The sequence below is a fragment of the Polypterus senegalus genome, unplaced genomic scaffold, assembly GCF_016835505.1.
Source record: "Polypterus senegalus isolate Bchr_013 unplaced genomic scaffold, ASM1683550v1 scaffold_5160, whole genome shotgun sequence".
NCBI classification, from domain to species: Eukaryota; Metazoa; Chordata; class Cladistia; order Polypteriformes; family Polypteridae; genus Polypterus; species Polypterus senegalus.
The window spans coordinates 53,689-73,280 of NW_024381681.1; the positions used below are offsets into that span (position 1 = coordinate 53,689).

At 39.9% G+C, this 19,592-nt stretch overlaps 1 protein-coding gene across 1 annotated transcript in view; it reads right to left on the minus strand.

Annotated features, from left to right (window-relative positions):
* Positions 1 to 19,592, minus strand: part of LOC120520794 (butyrophilin subfamily 2 member A2-like) — a 95,177-nt gene that overhangs the window by 31,393 nt on the left and 44,192 nt on the right. Inside the window, exons 4-6 of the mRNA XM_039742877.1 lie at positions 12,676 to 12,957; positions 1,778 to 1,882; positions 1,649 to 1,675 (exon numbers count right to left, since the gene is read on the minus strand). Of these exons, the coding sequence (XP_039598811.1) occupies positions 1,649 to 1,675; positions 1,778 to 1,882; positions 12,676 to 12,957 (414 nt within the window). The remainder of the gene's footprint in view (positions 1 to 1,648; positions 1,676 to 1,777; positions 1,883 to 12,675; positions 12,958 to 19,592) is intronic.

Here is a 19,592-nt window from a genome sequence, read left to right on the forward strand (position 1 = left end):
CCAACACAAGAAGGTCCTGTTAATGGTGGCACATGGATGGACTCCATGGTGTCCAGATTAGCTGCCTTGAACCTTTCGATGTTTGTTGTCTACTTTGTACTCACCGGCTCTTATTTTTATAAAGACAGTCCTCACCTAATGACCTACTTGTTTAATGACTGTGCAGACTTGCAACCAACTCTACGACTAGTCAGCACTGTACGCTGTACGAGAACTTTGGTTGTGGAAGCAGCAGTGGGGTGTCTCAGGTCAAACACCTCATCTCACATCACCCCTTCTCAGTCTCAGTCTCATTCTCACAGTCAGTCAGTATTCACTACACTAGTGTTTGCAATCTCCAAGAAAACATATTTAATTTTACACTGCATAAAGAACATTGAATCAGCTTGGGAGGAAGTGACAGAAAAGTCAATGCAAGGCGTATGAAAAAATGCTGAAAACATTCGTGAATAATTTCAAAGGGTTTGACAAAGACAAATGTGTTAAAGGCATAATTAAAAAAATTGTCAAATTTGCTAACCTGCTTAATTTTGATGTTGAAGACAAAGATATTGAAGAATTAGTGGAATATGTCAAGGGAGAGCTAACCAATGAAGATTTAATAGAGTTGGAAGCGCAGCAGCACTTGGAATAGGAGAAGAAGAAGAAGATTAGAAGACGTACAAAAGAAGTTCACTGTGAAGCGGTAAGCCGGTGTGTTCTCAAAAGTGAAGCTGGTTTCCTCTGTTCTGTTTATTACAGTATATAGTACACTACTGTATAATCATTTATAAATATACTAAAAAGGTGACCTAAAAATAATATTTAAAGATGGCTGACAAAAGCCCACCAGTACAATATGCTTGAAATATCATTAAGGGGAGGCTTCTCGCTTATCGGCCAATTCACTTAACAACCTAGTCATAGGGACAGAACACGGTCCTTAAGTGAGGAGTGTCTCATGTCCTCTTTTCTTTGGCCATCTGACCAGGGTTTTGCAATTAGGTTGGATATTTTGATTCTCTGCTGTTATAAGGAAATGCTCTTTAGTTTTTACTTTTTTTTGTAACTCTGTATAGCCGTTGTTATTATTATGAAGCATTTTGAGCTGCTGTCATATATAATGAAGTGCAATAAAATGAATGATGTTATTGATGTTGTATCTCCATGAATGCAGGAATTCATTTCAAAGGTTTTTTTTCTGGCATTCCACGTTCTTTAAACATTAATTGCATTATATTTTCAATCAATAAACACACCATTTGATATTTTCAAGTCCCCATGATGTTATTCTTCATGTGCTGAGAGTCCTCAAGAACATTTAATGGACATGTGTGATTTAAGCAGGACACACTCCATCATGTGAGGAATGGCAGAAGAGAGAAGAAGATTTCCTGATATTTACAATTTTTTCATTTTTATTAGTTCATAATTTAAATTAAACAATTAAACAATAGCCATATCTTACCCCTAGAAAGTCAGTATGTCACCCAGTAATGGACAAATCCAGTTTGGTAAATCAATGGACACATCATCTTAGTCTACAACATGTGACCATTCACTGGTCTGAGGGTCTATACTTGGAAAAGGCCACTACATTAAAATCACAATATTAACCTTCACAACAAGACTTTGGACTAAGTGAAGGATTGCACTGCAGTGTACTTACCTTTGGATTCGTATCTTGCTTTAAGTCCTAGAATAAAGAAATACAGGAAAATATATGAGAATAAATGTCAGATCCGAGGCTCCTTTACATTACCAAAGTAAGACAGTCGGCAGCAGGTTCAGCACGCACCTCGCATTCTCCTCCACTGAAATATCAGCAAAGCCGCCACAGCCACATATAGAAGCAATGATAACCAGAAGACCACTGACCAGCCTGAGACTCCTGGGGAGAAAACTGAAAAAAGAAGGAAAAGATGAGAATGTGGGAGTCAGGAGATGAGTGTTTCTGAACATAAATTACACTATGAGGTGAGATCAGAGTGTGATGAACTAAATAAACACACACAGGATACACATGTGGTTTGGACCACGGCGGGCGCCATGTGCTCTTCAGAATAACAACGCAGAAACCAAAAGAGAGACATAATTGACCTGACTGAGACCACAAAAAAGTTTTGTCTCCTGAGAAGTAAAATGAAGCCCTTAACTGAGTGACAACTAAATCTTCAGTTATTGCAATGGAGTTCCAGTATTGAGCTGTAGAAAGGGAAGGATGAAGACAGACCTTCCTAAAATGCCCCAGGCCATGGGAGAAGCCACCCTGTCTGCAGATCAAGAAAAGAATAGAGAACCAGTCACACAAAGGAGTCTGACAGTCCTGTCAAGCCTGGTGATGCTCATGAGCATCATGTATAATGCCGTGCATAAAATTCACACTAAAACATGACGTACAGACAAAAGCGTAAATGTGCTTACGCACAAAAAAATCCAGATGCATAAATCTGTGCAAATGTTAACTTCCACGTTCTTCCGCTACATAAATTAGCGGAATGAAAATTAATGCACATGCACGCGCCTGCTGCCACTCCCCAAACTGCTCCCAGAATTATGCCTCTTTGAATATGCAAATCAATATAAATAGCCTTTAAGTTCAGCCTTCTGTGAAAAGGCAATGGCAAAAGCACAGGGGGAAATAGAAGAATTTCAGCAAATGCCAAGTGGAGGCAAACAAAAATGTACTATTTGTTGGTTTAAACAATGGTATAAAGAACAAAAGGAAGCTGATCGACTGACATATAGTGTCGGAGAAACAAGCTCAAGTTCACAAAGTCGCACAGTGTCCGAAATAAAAAAGAAGTCGTCAGATATTAAAGTCACCGTGAAAAGGCGAGTCATAGCCCAATGTCTGAGTGTCGTATGAAAGCTTATTAGGGTACAGAGAAAAAAAATAGGCACACAGTGGGAAAAAAGCACGAAATGTCAACTTTAATCTCAAAATTTCCACTTTAATCACGTAGTTTATTTTGTCATTAAAGTAGAACATCATAAACTTTATTTTAAAATCGTTTAATTTACTAGTTTCTCAAATCCCATCGTAACTAAAGTAGCACGTTAAATGCTTTGTTTTGTATTTGATCTTCTATGTGCTCTATGTGTGTGAATCACAACGTGCTTCTTAAACGGGCTTTCTCTTCCTCCGACAGGAAACAGAATCCATTACATTCATGATATTACAGCTCTCTGAATAATTTAAACACTGAGATATATACTTGATATCATTTTCATGATGATTGGAATGAAAGCATGTTATTAAACATGAGAACACGATGGCACAGTGATTGTTCATGACTCACACAAGATGCTTGCTGCGCTGTGTGCGACCTTTGATGAAATAATTTATTGTAGCAGTACTGTCTCTTTCAAACGTACTAAACTCCAATTCCTGTCCTTACTTTTCTTTCCCAAAATACCCAATTGCCACACAATCATCTCTGTAATAGACTTTAAGACATCTGTAAGCTTACAACGACGATTCTTCAAAACTTTTAAGGAACATTGAAATATCTTCATAGTACGTGTTTAATTATTCTATCCATCTATCCTTCCAGTGTTGCACCAGCCCAGCAAGAATACAGTGTGAGGCAGGAATAATCCGTGAATGGAGCGCCAGCTCAACACTAGCGCGGTGACACTGTGTCCACACATGTTTATTTATTAATATAGATTATTTAAATTAATTTAAAGTTTTATCTGTATAATATAATAAACATATTTTGCTGCATTTCATCTTAAAAATGATATCGTCATCATATGTAAATACGCACTTTATAAAGTGGCTCAGTTTGTGTAATATTATAACTGTAGTTCAAGTTTACAGTGAGGTGATTGTACTTATAAGTACAGACAGTTCTACAAGGAGCACTTGATGGACTGATTGAGTGCATCTATAGTTCTTGGGATGAAACTGTTTCTGAACCGCGATGTCCGTACAGGAAAGGCTCTGAAGCAATTGCCGTATGAGACCAGTTCGAATAGACAGCATGGCTGAGGCAGCGTGTGCTTGATGCTGTATACCGATAATTCTCTTTCCAATCAGCTTCTGTACATCTTTGATTCCCCACTCAGATATAGTGATATAAATACTCCGAGTGGTGCAGTGAGAGTAATATGGAAAAAGATGATCAGATGTGGCAACAGCTGAAAGGAGAAGAAGAAGTTGCAGTGAGGGTAACAACGCTAAAGCAGGTATGGTATTTGGAATAGTTTGGCCATTCTGTGCACCATTATATTGTTACTGGTTAATTACAATCAGATGCATTAAACTAATAAACAATATGCGGTTAATTTCAGTGTATTTATAAAGCCTCTTCAGAGATGTGGATCTAAAAAAGAAAGGGAAACCACACTGGAACAGTAGCACTGCTTTGACGCTGGGTGTCACCAGTGTGCAAAACAATATAATTTCCAGAGAATATCCATAGTATTCCAAATACCATAACTGCTTTAGCGTTGTTACTCTCACTGCACCTTCTTCTGCTTCTTCTTTCAGCTGCTCCTGTTAGGAGTTTCCACAGTGGATCATCTTTTTCCATATTACTCTCACTGCACCACTCGGAATATTTATATCACTGTATCTGAGTGGGGAATCACAGCAGCAGCTGATCGGAAAGAGAATTATCGGTATACAGCATCAAGCCCACGCTGCCTCAGCCGCAGCAAAACGTTTCAAAGCCTTTCCTGTACGGACCTCGCGGTTCAGAAACAGTTTCATCCCAAGAACTATAAACGCACTCAATCAGTTCGTCCTTGTAGAACTGTTTGGACTTATAAGTACAATCACCTCACTGTAAACTTGCACTTCAGTTATAATATTGCACAACCTGAGCCACTTTATAAAGCTCATATTTACATATGATGACGATATCATTTTTAAGATGAAATGCAGCAAAATATGTTCATTATATTATACAGATAAAACTTTAACTTCATTTAAATAATCTATATTGTTAATAATTAAAATGTGAGGACACGGTGCCGCAGCACTAGCAAGTTCACGTATTCTTCGTGCCTTGCGCTGTATATTTTTTGAGGCTGGCATGACACTGGGAGGATAGATGGATAGAATAATTAAACACGTACTATGAAGTTATTTCAATGTTCCTTAAAAGTTTTGAAGAATCGTCGTTGTAAGCTTACAGATGTCTTAAAGTCTATTACAGAGATGATTGTGTGGCAATTGGGTATTTTGGGAAAGAAAAGTAAGGACAGGAATTGGAGTTTAGTACGTTTGAAAGAGACAGTACTGCTACAATAAATTATTTCATCAAAGGTCGCACACAGCGCAGCAAGCATCTTGTGTGAGTCATGAACAATCACTGTGCCATCGTGTTCTCATGTTTAATAACATGCTTTCATTCCAATCATCATGAAAATGATATCAAGTATATATCTCAGTATTTAAATTATTCAGAGAGTTGTAATATCATGAATGTAATGGATTCTGTGTCCTTTCGAAATAAGAGAAAGAGCGGAAGCACGTAGTGATTCACACACATACAGCACATTGAAGATCAAATACAAAACAAAGCATTTAACGTGCTACTTTAGTTAGACGATGAGAATTGAGAAACTAGTAAATTAAATTATTTTAAGATGAACTTTATGATGTTCTACTTTAATGACAAAATAAACTACATGATTAAAGTGGAAATTTCGAGATTAAAGTTGACATTTCGTGCTTTTTTCCCACTGTGTGCCTATTTTTTTTGTCTGTACCCTAAATATGTGACGTCTTTTTTATTTCCGGCACTGTGCAACTTTGTTAATGTGAGCTTTCAAGTTTCTCCAACACGCTATGTCACTCGATCAACTTCCTTTTCTTGTTTATACCACAGTTTAAATCAAAAAGTAGTATGTTTTTCATTTGCCTCCACTTCGTATTCGCTGAAATTCTTTTATTTTCCCCCGTGCTTTTCCCATTGTCTTTTCACAGAACGCTGAGCTTAAGGGCTATTTATATTGATTTGTATATTCATAGAGGCATAATTCTGGGATGAGTTGGGGCGTTATATGAAGCGCGTGCACGAGTGTTACTTTTCATGCTGACCGGGATTTATGTAGCGGAAGAACGTGGAAGTTCGAGTACACACAGATACTTGCATCTTTATTTTTCTGTGCGTAAGCACATTTCAGCTTTTGTGCTTACATCATGTTATAGTGCGAATTCTACACACGGCGTTATGCATGAGGCCCCAGGACATCTTCAATGCTATTGTAGAAATCTTCCACTTGATTGTCTGATGCTGCTGATGCTGGTGAGTGCAATGTGTATTTAGGCTTCAAGGATCGCCTGCGGGTGGCGCAGTGGTAGCGCTGCTGCCTCACAGTTAGGAGACCCAGGTTTGCTTCCCAGGTCCTCCCTGCGTGGAGTTTGCATGTTCTCCCAGTGTCTGTGTGGGTTTCCTCCCACAGTCCAAAGACATGCTGGTTAGGTGCATTGGCGATTCTAAATTGGCCCTAGTGTATGGTGTTTGTGTGTGTCCTGCGGTGGGTTGGCACCCTGCCCGGGATTGGTTCCTGTGTTGGCTGGGATTGGCTCCAGCAGACCCCCGTGACCCTGTGTTTGGATTCAGTGGGTTGGACAATGGATGGATCTCCTGCATGCTACGACTCTGCCTGACATTGCATTATAACCCATCATGAATTTAATTATGTGCCGTCAGAACTCACCTTCATTGCTATGCTCACGTTTTTGGAGAATTTTGAAAAGTCAAAATTAGTCTTTGCTTTCAAAATATAGACTGAGGTTTCAAATGAGGCCTGGTTTTACATAAATAATTTGTCATTTCGCAATAACTTCCACCCACACACACACACAGATTTGGAATCTTCAATCCACTGAACGTGTACGGGGATGTGGAAGAAAACTACACACAAGGTCAAGGACAGCATGCAAACTCTACATGAAGTATGACCAATCAGGTGATTCAAACCCAAAATGCTAGATTCTTGAATTTGAAGTACCAACCTAGATAACCTCTGCAGTTTTCACTTGGCTAGTAGACAACAATTCACTGTTAATTGTTCCACTAGAGAATATAAAAAATATGTCAGACCTCTAGGAGAGTGAAGGAAAGGATCAAGAAATATAACAAAGATAAAATATCAGGAAAAAACAGAAGATCAGCTATATCAGATATATGCAGACGTACATGACAGTGTCGTGATAATAAATGGTCCAGCAGTCAATGTGTTAACCAGAGAACAAAAATGAAATCACATCAAGGCTGTTTCTCAGAACATTCACAGTCCTGGACAAAGTGGTCTGTGCAATACTGGCACAAATATTGTTGTGCCAAAGATATCACATAATTTCCATTTCAGAAGTGGATGTTTTTGGTAAATTCAAAGACATATTTGAATGGAGGCCCCACGGAAACTGTTTTAAACCACAAGAACAGACCCAGTATTATGTCACACTTTAAAATGCTGCTTCACTTAAGAACACAATTTCCTATGACAAATGAATGTATCTCATGATTGTGAAAAATAACTTTGACTTGAAAAATAGCAAATGTATCCTTTAATGTAATTTTTAACAACATGATTGATGGTCGAGGTGACAGTGGTAGAAGAAATGAGAAAAGACAGCAGAGAAGAAGAGTAACAGATAAACAGGTTAATTCACACTCAAGCCTGACAGTTGAGATGTCGCCCTAACTAGAGGAGGGATGATGAGGTGTAGTCACCCACTCGAACCACCTGGGGTCTGCCTGTCAGGAAGTTCAAAACCCCGCAGCACAATGAAGTGCTCAGACACTTTTTGTTGCTGAAAAATTCAACACTTTTGTCTCATTTTTCCAGGGGTAAACATAAAACTAAGAATATTAAGGGGCTAAAAAACAAACAGAAAGAGCCAGAATCAGAAGCCTGTCACAACCTGTTTTGCATTTTCTCCACATCTACAACACTGCATGGGAGAGTCAGAGAGAACAAGCACTAGGCTTCCTAACAGAAAACATTTAAAATTCCATCTCCTAATGCTAGAACATCACGTCAAGCTGCTACAGAGATATACACATGTGGAGACACACCCTGAGCACCCCAATCACTCTCAGCACAACGGCACCATGAGTGGCTGCCATACAGGGGAACTGGCAGTGAAGTGAAGAGTCCAGCAGGACTTCCTTCAAAAGGTTAGACTCTCACACAAATCCTGGAGGTTTGTTTATTTCTGAAAATGACATGGATACAGTGATTTACAATAAGCATGCAATCTTGAGACATGTTTGAAGAGCCCTAGATTAGTGGACCAGGGAGATGAAGGACATAAGGACACAGTGCAGGACTTCTTGGGGCATCCTGGTTGTAACTGTCTACTTCAAAATGGTCATAGAGGTCCAAATAATGGGAGAGTACATCACAATGGACAGACAGGACAGTAGATATGACAGATGGGAAATGATTTGCATCACAAACTTTCAAATTATGGAAAGTTACACTGCATTGACTGGAAGAACCAGGCACAAATAATAAACCAGCACCAGGGGGTGGCCTGGGATACTTTAAACCATTGACATCATTGAGATGAACTTAGCTGTGGTGATGTTGTGTCTTCTTCCCCTGGTCTTCTCTTTCTTAAGTCCCCAGCCAGTTCTTTCTTCATATTCTCAGCTCACCTGACCCTGACTGGAATCATCCATTTCCATCTCGTTTTAAAATCGAGTTCTGACAGCAGTTTTCCTCCAAGCCTTATTATCTCCTGCTCTTCCACATCTTCCAGGTAGCTGACTTGATCTCCAGACAGAACATTTAAAGAGCTCAGAGCCGCTATACATTTGTTTTAAGGCATAGCATAACATGGTGTACTAAAAATTACCAGTGGACCACCTCTCATACCAGTTGATGTCTCTGACACATCATCTAACTAAAGCTCACTGTCAGGTGGACCTCCATCTATTTCTTCAGTTTTCTTTCACCTGCTGGATTTTTTCCTAATCTATGGGCTCTTATGCTGTGTGTTCAGTAGACGTCATAACTGAGCACACACTATGGCAGACATTTTCACTTTTTTCACTGGTTTGCTCTGTACGCAAGATGTTACAATTTTTAATGCTATTTAAGCTATTTTCTTATGGATTCGCAGGACTAATTAACTAAGGCATCAAGTGCCGATGGCATACCAGGACACGTGTTTAAGATCTGTGCTGATCAGCTTGCACCAGTGTTCATGGTAATATTCAATCTCTCCTTAACACAGTATTTTACATCAATGTGCTTTAAAAGATCCACCATTGTATCTGTGCCTAAGAAAGTGAGTCCAACCTGTCTGAATGACTACTGATTTGTTACAAATACTCATAACTGCATAACTACATCTGCTCTTCTCTGTGTAAAGAACAGGATCCATGACAGTTTGTATATCACTCCAACAGACACATGGGTGATTCCATCACCGTGATCCTACACACAGTACTGGTCCACCTCAACAACAAGAGGTGAAATTATGTGTGAATGCCATTTGGAGATGGTAGTTCTGCATTCAACACAGTAAAACCCTCTAAACTCATCACTAAGTTCAAGGTCCTGTGTCTGAGAATTTCATTGTGTGGCAGGATATCTACCTTTCTGACTGGCAGAATCAGGTGGTTTAAGTGAGTGGCCACACCTCATCATTCCTCACTCTCAACAGAGGGGCTCCACAAGGCTGTGTGCCGAGTCCACTTCTGTTCTTTCATCTACAAATATGACTGTACAGCTGCACATGGCACTAACAACGTTGTCAAGTTTGCGATGACATAGCTGTGGTAGGTTTGATCTCTGACAATGATGAAGTGGAGTGTCTGTCACACTGGTGTCACAACAACAGTCTACTCTGGAATGTCAGCAGGACAAAGGAACTAACTGTGAACTTAGGGGGAAACCACAGAGGCATGGCCACTACCTCAATAACAACAGCACTCGAGTAGAGAGGGTGGACAGCTTCAGATACCTCAGTGCCAACATCACAGAGGATTTAACCTGGCCCAAACAAATGGAAACCTTGGTGAAGTGACACAACAACATCTCTAGCACCTCAGACACCGCGGTGGTTGCAGGATGCTTTTCCAGAGACCAAAGAATTTCTACACATCCACCATTGAAAGTATTTTGACAGGAAGTGTCATTGCCTGGTTTGGGAACAGCATGCAGCAGGACCACAAGGCTCTACAGAGATTGGTGTGGTCAGCTGAACACCTCACAGGTTGTGCACTCCCTCTCCTTGAGGATATCTACATCAAGCGACATTTGACAAAGTCAAAGAAAATTATCATTGACATCAGCCATCCCAACAACAGCCTTATCTCTGTGCTGTGGTCAGGTAAATGGTATGACTGTCTGAAGAGCAGAGAGACTGAGGAGGAGCTTCTGACTACCATCCACCAACATCATGAATGAGGAAAATCATTAAGGGTTTCAGCTGCCTTATTGTTTGCTCCTTTATGTAAATTATAACTTATTTTATAATTAGTACTGCTGACATTTATTAATGATTTTTATTAATATTTTTAAAAAGTGGCCTCTTACTGTCACTGGCCATTGTTTTTCTTCTTTAACACTAGAATTACTAGAGCCTATGAAAAAACTCGTAGATCCATCCCACCTTAAATCCCTTCACACCTCTCCATCAGCATCTTTTGTCCTATAAATGTGTAGATAAGCAGCAAGCAGCCTACTATAACATCCCAACAGTTTTCTCAGCTCAAGTCTGTTTACCTGCATGTCAGTTGCTTAGAGTTGTATAGAGTGAGAAATCAAGCAAAATGACACCTTTTATAAACAGTATATCGTTATTTGGAACACATGCATTTCATGTGTGTTCCGTGTCTACAACGATCTACTGTATGTAAACACATCATTAAAACAGAAACGTTTTTCATGTTTTAGTAATAATTGACAAAATGTAGACATGAAGTGTATAATGTGTGAAGCCTGAAGTCTAAATGTCAAAGAAACACTTTCACAAAAGGTACAAATATAACAGAACAAGTGCGCTTCTATTCAAGAATATAACTGCTGAAAAAGAACCCTGTACTTTTTTTATAAGAGCCAGATCGAATGTTATTTACCGTTATTTATTTACTTACTTCTTACAGTGTAAAGTCACAAGTAGACTGCAGAGCTTCCCATGTATATACAGTATAAAAAGTACAGCAATGGAAAAAGTGTGACGTGCATTCTTTCTGTGATGTATAACTGTCATCATCTGAGTTCACCTCTGTTATAGCGAGTCTATGTGAAAACAGCAGTGTCAGAAGCAGTTGGGGGGGATGGTGGGATCGTGAATGCAACTGAGAGAATAAAACTGAATAAAAAAAAAAGCAAAGCTAACCTTTACAAGTATCATAAATTTACCATGGCTGTTACAGACTGAAATTAAATGTATCTTTTTATTCTAAGATAGTAAGAATAAGAGCAGCTCACTTCTTAAAACGGACTCACCTGGGTTGAACCTGTGAAGTTTTGATTACCAGTCAACAGTTGATACTGTTGAGCCACCGAAGCAGTTGTAGCAAAGGCGTGTCAATGTCGCACCCTAACTCATGTTCTTTTTCTGCAGTAATATTCTTGAATAGTGGCGCACTTGTTCTGTTATATTTGCACCTTTTGTGAAAGTTTTTCTTTGAGATTTGGAATTCAGGCTTCACATATTATACACTTTATGTCTACATTTTGTCAATTATTACTAAAACATGAAAAACATTTCTGTTTAATGATTTGTTTGCACAGATTGTTGTAGGCACAGAACACACATGAAACGCATGTGTTCCAAATAACAATATAGTATTTATAAAAGGTGTCATTCTGCTTGACTTCTCACTCTATACAACTCTAAGCAACTGACACACAGGTAAACAGACTTGAACTGAGAAAACTGTGTGGGGTGGGGAGATGTGATAGCAGGCTGCTTGCTTTTTATCGGCACATTTACAGGACAAAAGACGCTGATGGAGGGGTGCAAAGCAATTTAAGGTGGGACAGATCTCCGAGTTTTTTCGTAAGCTTTGGTAATTCTAGTGTTAAGGCACAGTAATTGGTGATGAGCAACTAGGCCTTTCACTCCATCTTGTTTTGTGTGTATAATTTGTATGTGTCAAATTAAATTTGTTTTCATTTTAATTCTGTTTTTGTGCATCAATGCAAACTATTCAAAATGTAAACTGTTCAAAAATAATTTTATTCATGAACGTCTGTCAGTCATTCATTCTCTTCTTTTTCTTTCAGCTGCTCCCATTAGGGGTCGCCACAGTGGATCATCTTGTTCCATCTCTTCCTGTTCTCGTCATGTTGTTCTGTTACACCCATCACCTGCATGTCCTCTCTCACCACATCCATAAACCTTAAGCCTTTCTCTTTTTCTCTTGCCTGGCAGCTCTATCCTTAGCACCCTTCTCTCATTATGCCCAGTATCTGTCCTCTGCACATGTCCAAACCAATGCAATCTCACCTCTCTGACTTTGTCTCCCAACCTTTGTGACGCCAACCTCAGAAGCACTGGACGCAAGTCAGGAAATAGTCCTGGATGGGCACCATTTCCTCACAAGGTCCACTCACTCATACAAACACCACATCATCAGTCATATTGGGGTTCATTTTGGAGTTGCCATTCAACCTTAGTGATGAAATTAAGATGAAAAACCAAACCTTTGAAAGTCACATCAGTTCAGATGTTAGTAAGGCAAGGAGGCCATAACTCAGAGTACTCACTGTAGACCGTAAGGCCTGAATGCCAGTCAGGCTTTGGCACTTTACTTCTCATGAGACAGGAGAACATATTGAACTCCTGCTTGATGGGGATGAAGCTGCTCACTCTGAGAAATCTCTCATTGTCCCGCTGTTCAGTGACGCTGGACTCAGACGTCAAGTCCACTCCATTCATGTCACCCCAGGCCATGTCTGGTGTGGTGCCCCACTTATCAGCCTTGCACTCCAGTCTGGTCTGCTGGTCCTCTGTAGAGCCAATGGAAATGGAGGGCTGGCCACCTAAAGCTATCAAGACACAAGAAAGAAGACAATGTCTGTTGTGAAAAGATATAAGAATTAAACTGTTATTAAGAAAAGCACACGGTGTAATTAAAGGATTCGCTACTTAAAGCAAAAATCATGAATAACTGGTTTATCATTTAAAGGAGTGCCCAACGTTTCTGGTCTATTGGGCCAAAATGAATTTAGCAATATCAGCTGAAGGCCAAATGGGATCGAGGTGTTGCTTATTATGGTTGTATGTTGCATTTCGTTAAGCCCCTTAAGACAAGAATCTGGGATCTTCATTCTCTTTATGGTGTCTCCACCGCGCTCTGGCTCACAGACTTATTTTTATCATTTGCAAAGTGTAACCATTTCAGTCATCTTTCATTCGTAGACGTGTGGTTGTATTAACACTGCTTTCTTCTAGTGAAAGTGTAACTGAAGAAATAAAATATATTTGAGTGTTCAATCATCAACTGCTGAGCCATTTATTGATATCATAGCAAATTCACCACTTATGGTATAAAGCTGTACTCATCATTTACACACAAACACCCCTTAAAGTCAAGATAGAATTATACCAGCACAATACTACCAAATGAAATATGTGCTCTGGCTAAACAGCGAGCTCATAAAGTCTGTCTGTGCAGATTTGTGTCAACCAGAAACTGACCTCTTCACGCCTGTCTCACAAGAACCAGAAAGAAAATAAAATCTAATGAAACAACTGAAGGGGCACTCCACATTTCAGATTCTTAATGGGTTACCAGGCGATACTGGATGGTTGTCAGAGTCCACCTCTCAGGAGGCACCACAATTTATATCATGGAGACTCCATTCATCCATCCATCCATCCATTTTCCAATCCCAGCCAACACTGGGCGCAAGGCAGGAACCAATCTTGGGCAGGGCGCCAACACACCACAGGACACACACACCAACACCCACACACCAAGCACACATTAGGGACAATTTAGAATCCCCAATCCACCCAACCTGCATGTCTTTGGACTGTGGGAGGAAACTGGTGTACCCGGAGGAAACCCACGCAGACACAGGGAGAACATGCAAACTCCCTCTCTTTGAGATATGGATTTGAACTGTGAATGAGTGTTGGGTTGGTGTTTCAGATTCAGATTTTTTGGTAATGGCGAATAGCTTTCCACATCTTGAGTTAATTATCAGTCTTTGTGTTTTGACTCTTATATAAGCCCTCTTGTTTTTAATAGCAGCCCACAGTTAGAAGCCTGTTTGTTGTTATTTCTGTTGTGAAAACCACTTTAGGGCTGTTTTAAGATTGATGTACTGCATTGACCAGGGGGTAGTGATTGCCCCATGTTTAAAGACTGATAGTAGACTGGCTGAACACTGATATTCCTGACACAGGAACTCCCAGTGTCTCAGCTGGACCACAGCACTGATGTTCTCTAACTGCCTTCCAGCCATCCTCTATGAACAGCCTGTTGACAAAATGAGAGACACCAACAGCAATTATATGTTATGAGTAACAGATGAGAAGATGTGTGTGGTTTTCAAGTGACTTTAGCTGCTGGTGGAAGCTCCTGTTGCACCCTACGCAAATGTGTTTGATCTTATTCAGGAAAAGATCCCAGTCACCCCATAGAAGAAAGACTTTCTGAGACTAAGGTCATAACGCTTATGGAGCCATTTCTGAACAAAGGCAGAACCATAACAACAGTTAGGTAAGGTCCGACAGGAGCTTCCACCTGCAGCTAAAGTCACTTCAGAACACATGTACTGTGTCAGTGTACCCGCGTCGATCAAACAGAGGAAACTCTGCAGTCTACTTGTGACTTTACGCCGTAGGAAGATAAGTAAATAAATCAAGGTAAATACCATTTGATCTTGCTTTTAACACAGAAATATTTTTCATATAAAGACCATTGCGAAATATAATCACAAACAGAACTTTGCACTATACATTGGCGAGCTCTGTAAGCCATGTTGTTTTGAATAGGGACACGTGGGGCAGACTGACTGGCAGGACGACGTCTGACCTGTTGCTGCATCCAAACAGTGCCATCTTTCACCTTTACGCCTGGTGCAGCTGCTTTGTTCTTATGTGTGAATGGACGTTTCTTGCAAGGAGGACTTCTGTTCTCTTTCTCCGATGTAGAACCCTTGTCCTCATCTGTGTTTATCTCTGTTATAACACGTCTTTGAAAACAGCAGTGTCAGATTGGGGGGAATGCAACTGAGAGAATAAAACTTAATTAAAAAAAAAAAGTACCAAAAATTTACACCGGCTGTTACAGACTCAAATCAAATGTATGCTTTTATTGTATAATAGTAACAATAAGAGCAACTCACTACTCAAAATGCTTATTTTGGGACACGTGAAGACTCGATCCCGCAACCTTTTGAATAGGAGTCAGCAGTTCTTACCGCTGTACTACCAAAGAAGTTGTAACAATGAAGTACACTACCCTGATTTCTATTTCTGGTTTGGTTATAGTCTAGAATAAAAGTGCACTTGTTCTGTTATACTTGTATCTTTTGTGAAAGTGCTTATTTGATATTTGGACTTCAGTCCTCACACATTATACACTTCATGTCAAAATTTTGTTGTTCGTACTAAAACATGGAAAAAGTTTGTCTTTTAGGTATGTGTTCAACATTTCTGTCATCCTACTATTACACAGGTCTTTGTAGAAACGGAATGCATGTGTTCCAAATAACGATATATATTTTAGCCTATACAGCTCTAGGTACTTCACTCACAGATAAACAAGCCTTCAGCTGGGATAGTTGAGCTCTGCCAAAGCAGGGGATGAGATAGCAGGCTGCTTGCTGCTTGTGCTGATCGACATATTTATAAAACAAAAGACACTGCTGGAGAGGTGTGAAGGAATTAAAGGTGGGCTGGGAATACAAGTTTTTTAGTAGACTTCAGGAATTCTAGTGTTAATGATCAAGTTTACAGTGTTAAGCCTAAATATCTGTCAGGACAGTGTTCTGCTGCCATCTAGTGGATGAAACAACATCATAGTGCCAAAATTAGTAATATTTCTCTTCATATTGCCACTTTATATCAACTCTTTGGTAAGTCATTAATATTCATGTGTGGAGCAAAGATGTTTATATATAAGATAGTAATAATAATAGCAGCTCACTACTCAAAACAGAAAATGCAGGGAAGACCTGGGATCGAACCCACAACCGCTTGATTTAGAAGGAGACGTTCTTACCTCTAAACCAGCCATGCAATTGATAAAAATGGACGTTGGTTTTTACATATTGACAGCAATATATAAATTAAATAAGTTCATTTTCTTCCATTATATTCTTGAATAAAGGCACGCTTGTTTTGTTACATCTTTTGTGAAAGTATTTATTTGATAGTAGACAGTAACGGCGCAATGCACGATAAGGTGCAGTGAATACACTTGACTTGACCATACTCCATTGACCCTTGACCTTCGTTGACCATATATGTGTACAATGACTTAAGATATGAAGAGGTAAGGGAAGTGACAGCGGAGGTGGTAGGGATGAGAAAGGTGCCCATACTCATGCGCCACACGGCCACCCTGCTGCCTGCTGCTGAGAGTTGATTCTGCAACAAAATAAAATAAAAATAAAGAGTAATAATGCCAAAATGCATTGCTTTTAATATAAAGCTGTAGTGCAGGGTGTCAGCATAGTATATGTGTACTAAATTTCAGGCTACAGGTTATTTGATTTTTGACCTTGACCTTCCTGAATTGACCTTTGACATTTTAGGTCAATTATCACCCAAAAGTAGATAGTAGACATCACGTAGTATATGTGTACCAAATTTCAAGTCAATAGGTCAAATGGTTTGCGAGCTACAGGTGATTTAAAATCCTGGACAGACAAACAGACAGTAACAGTAGCATATTATAGAAGATTTGAACTTCAGTCTTCATACATTATACACTTCATGTCAACCTTTTATCAATTATTACTATAATATGAAAAAAGTTTCTGTTTTCGTTATGTGTTCAGTATTTCTTGCCTCACATTTTCTGTCATCCTACATTTATCCAGATTATTGTAGAAATGAAACACACATGAAATGTCTGTATAGTACACCCCCAAAATTCGCGGGAGTTACATCCATAGAGCACCTGCAAAATGTGAAAAACCGCAAATTTTAGATGTGGTTAAAAAAATGCCTATTTTTATAATTTAAACCCTAAATATGCCCCCAAAACACTTTAATTTCAATTTAAACTCATCTTAATGCATTACCTAAAAAAAAGAAATAAAGGTAAACCCGTATACTGTACAGTACTGTACTGCTATGTCTCCTACAGTGCTAGAATGTAAAATACCGATGTTACCGCTGTATGTACTGGAATTCATGCAAGTGTGTTTTCATTGCCAGAAGCCTTAGAAGGTGCAGGACATTTCAACAGCATCTTGGGGCTTTAACCCTTAAACTGCCACATACTTAGAGGATAATGCACCCCTGGACACCAAATACTTTTTTGCTGCATTTTTTAAGTAAACAACACAATTCACAAAGAAAAAGTGAAATTTTAATGAAACACATTTTTTTCATGCAAAGAGCATCACAATTACAGTACTGCAACACTGATCATTTTATACACTGCCAATGAACTGTAAAAACTATTTTAAAAACTACTGGAACAATATGTACAAGGTGCAACTGATGCCATTGATGAAATTCAGCAAATCACCGAGTCAACTGTGTTTGAACTGGCTGCACTCAAGAACACAGAAGTAAACGCTGCTTCCGGCAGGCTAGTCTAGTGCACTGGCTCAGTCCCAGGGACAGTGATGCTGCAGTTCTGTAGAGGGCACCAGTGACTCACTGCTCCACAAATGTACAGCACATTATGATCAGCTCCGGCGGGCTGTAAATTGCACTGGGAACCAACTATAGCCAGTTGTGGCATTTAATGAATGTACGTCGCCAAATATACTCGGCTCCTGAGTGCTGGCAAATTGCACTGGAAACGACTATAGCCGTTTGTGGCGGTTTAAGGGTTAAGAGGAACAAAACAGAAAACACAAGAACACTCAGCTGGAGATGTATCACAGTAAATCAGCAGCAAGGAGAAATGAATAACGCTGCAGCAGTCTGGTGCCGCTAAGATTCACACAGTCGAGAAGACAGTGATTTATTTATTTTTATGGTGGAGATTCCAGGGATGCACCCAGCCTTGGACCGACCCGCACGCACTCACAAACAGAGACAAAATCAAAGCAAACTTGTAATCAAACAGTAAATAAAGAATGTAATGAAAAAAAATAAAAACAACGATACCACCCCTGTTCCCCTTATAGTGATTACACATTAAATACAACAAAGCACAAACAAAAAACACACAGTAAATCATGAAAAATGGCAACGGATGAAATGTAATGATGATAATAGATAGTCCAGAGATCCGCATGTTGAATGGGAATGTACAGATAGTCCTACCGGTAGTTCCTGAAATAGTGAAGATGGGTGGACGGGTTCAGCAGCGCTCCTTTCTTTGCAGGATTGCCATGAATCCACTCACAGTCCTCATGTACAAAGGCAGATGGGCAGACAATCCAGAAGCCAATCAAGAAACGATCCAGGACAAAACGAATAAGTACAGGTAACCCAACAGAAGGCAGACAGAGGCACAGGAACTTGAAGCACAAATTACATAAACTTTTGTTTGCTTTTGGTCACTGGCAATTATTAGTTAGGTTCTGAGGAAAAATCCGCAAACGACCGCAGTCGTGAACTGTGAACTGCGACTTTTCAGGGGTCTACTGTATTTCAAATATCGATATACCTGTATTATTTACCCTGCACAACTCAAGGGACCTCACATCCTGGTAAACAGACTTGAGCTCTGAGAATTTTGCATCTCAATTCAGCTGAGTCGGTGGGGGATGAGACAGCAGGCTAAACATTGGAAGCATTAGAACACTCTGGACGAGAACAGGCCATTCAGCCCAACAAAGCTCCCCAGTCCTATCCACTTATTTCTTCCAAAAAAACATCAAGTTGAGTTTTGAAAGTCCCTAAAGTCTTACTGTCTACTACACTACTTGGTCGCTTATTCCAAGTGTCTATCGTTCTTACTGTAAAGAAAAACTTCCTAATGTTTGTACGAAATTTACCCTTAGCAAGTTTCCAACTGTGTCCCCGTGTTCTTGATGAACTCGTTTTAAAGTCGCAGTCTCAATCCACTTACACTAATTCCCTTCATAATTTTAAACACTTCTGTCAGGTCTCCTCAATCTTCTTTTGCTTAAACTGTAAAGGCTCAGCTCTTTAAATCTTTCCTCATAACTCATCCCCTGTAGCCCTGGAATCAGCCTAGTCGCTCTTCTCTGGACCTTTTCTATCGCTTTGTGGAAGTCCAGTCCCAGACACAGACAGGCACACTGATAGTTGCATAAAGCACACGTTTTATTATAAATAATGTCCACAGCACACAGTGCCCTTGCATCAATCACCCACTTCTTTAAGTCTTCACTGCCTCCGCTCCTCTCCGCCAAGCTCTGTCTTCTTCCTCCCGACTACAACTCACGAATGGAGGAAGGCGGCCCCTTTTAAGTCCACCCGGACATGCTCCAGGTGCCTCCTGATGATCTTCCTGCGGCACTTCATGGTGCGGTGGAAGTGCTGCACGAGCACCCGGAAGCACTCTGGTTGTCCC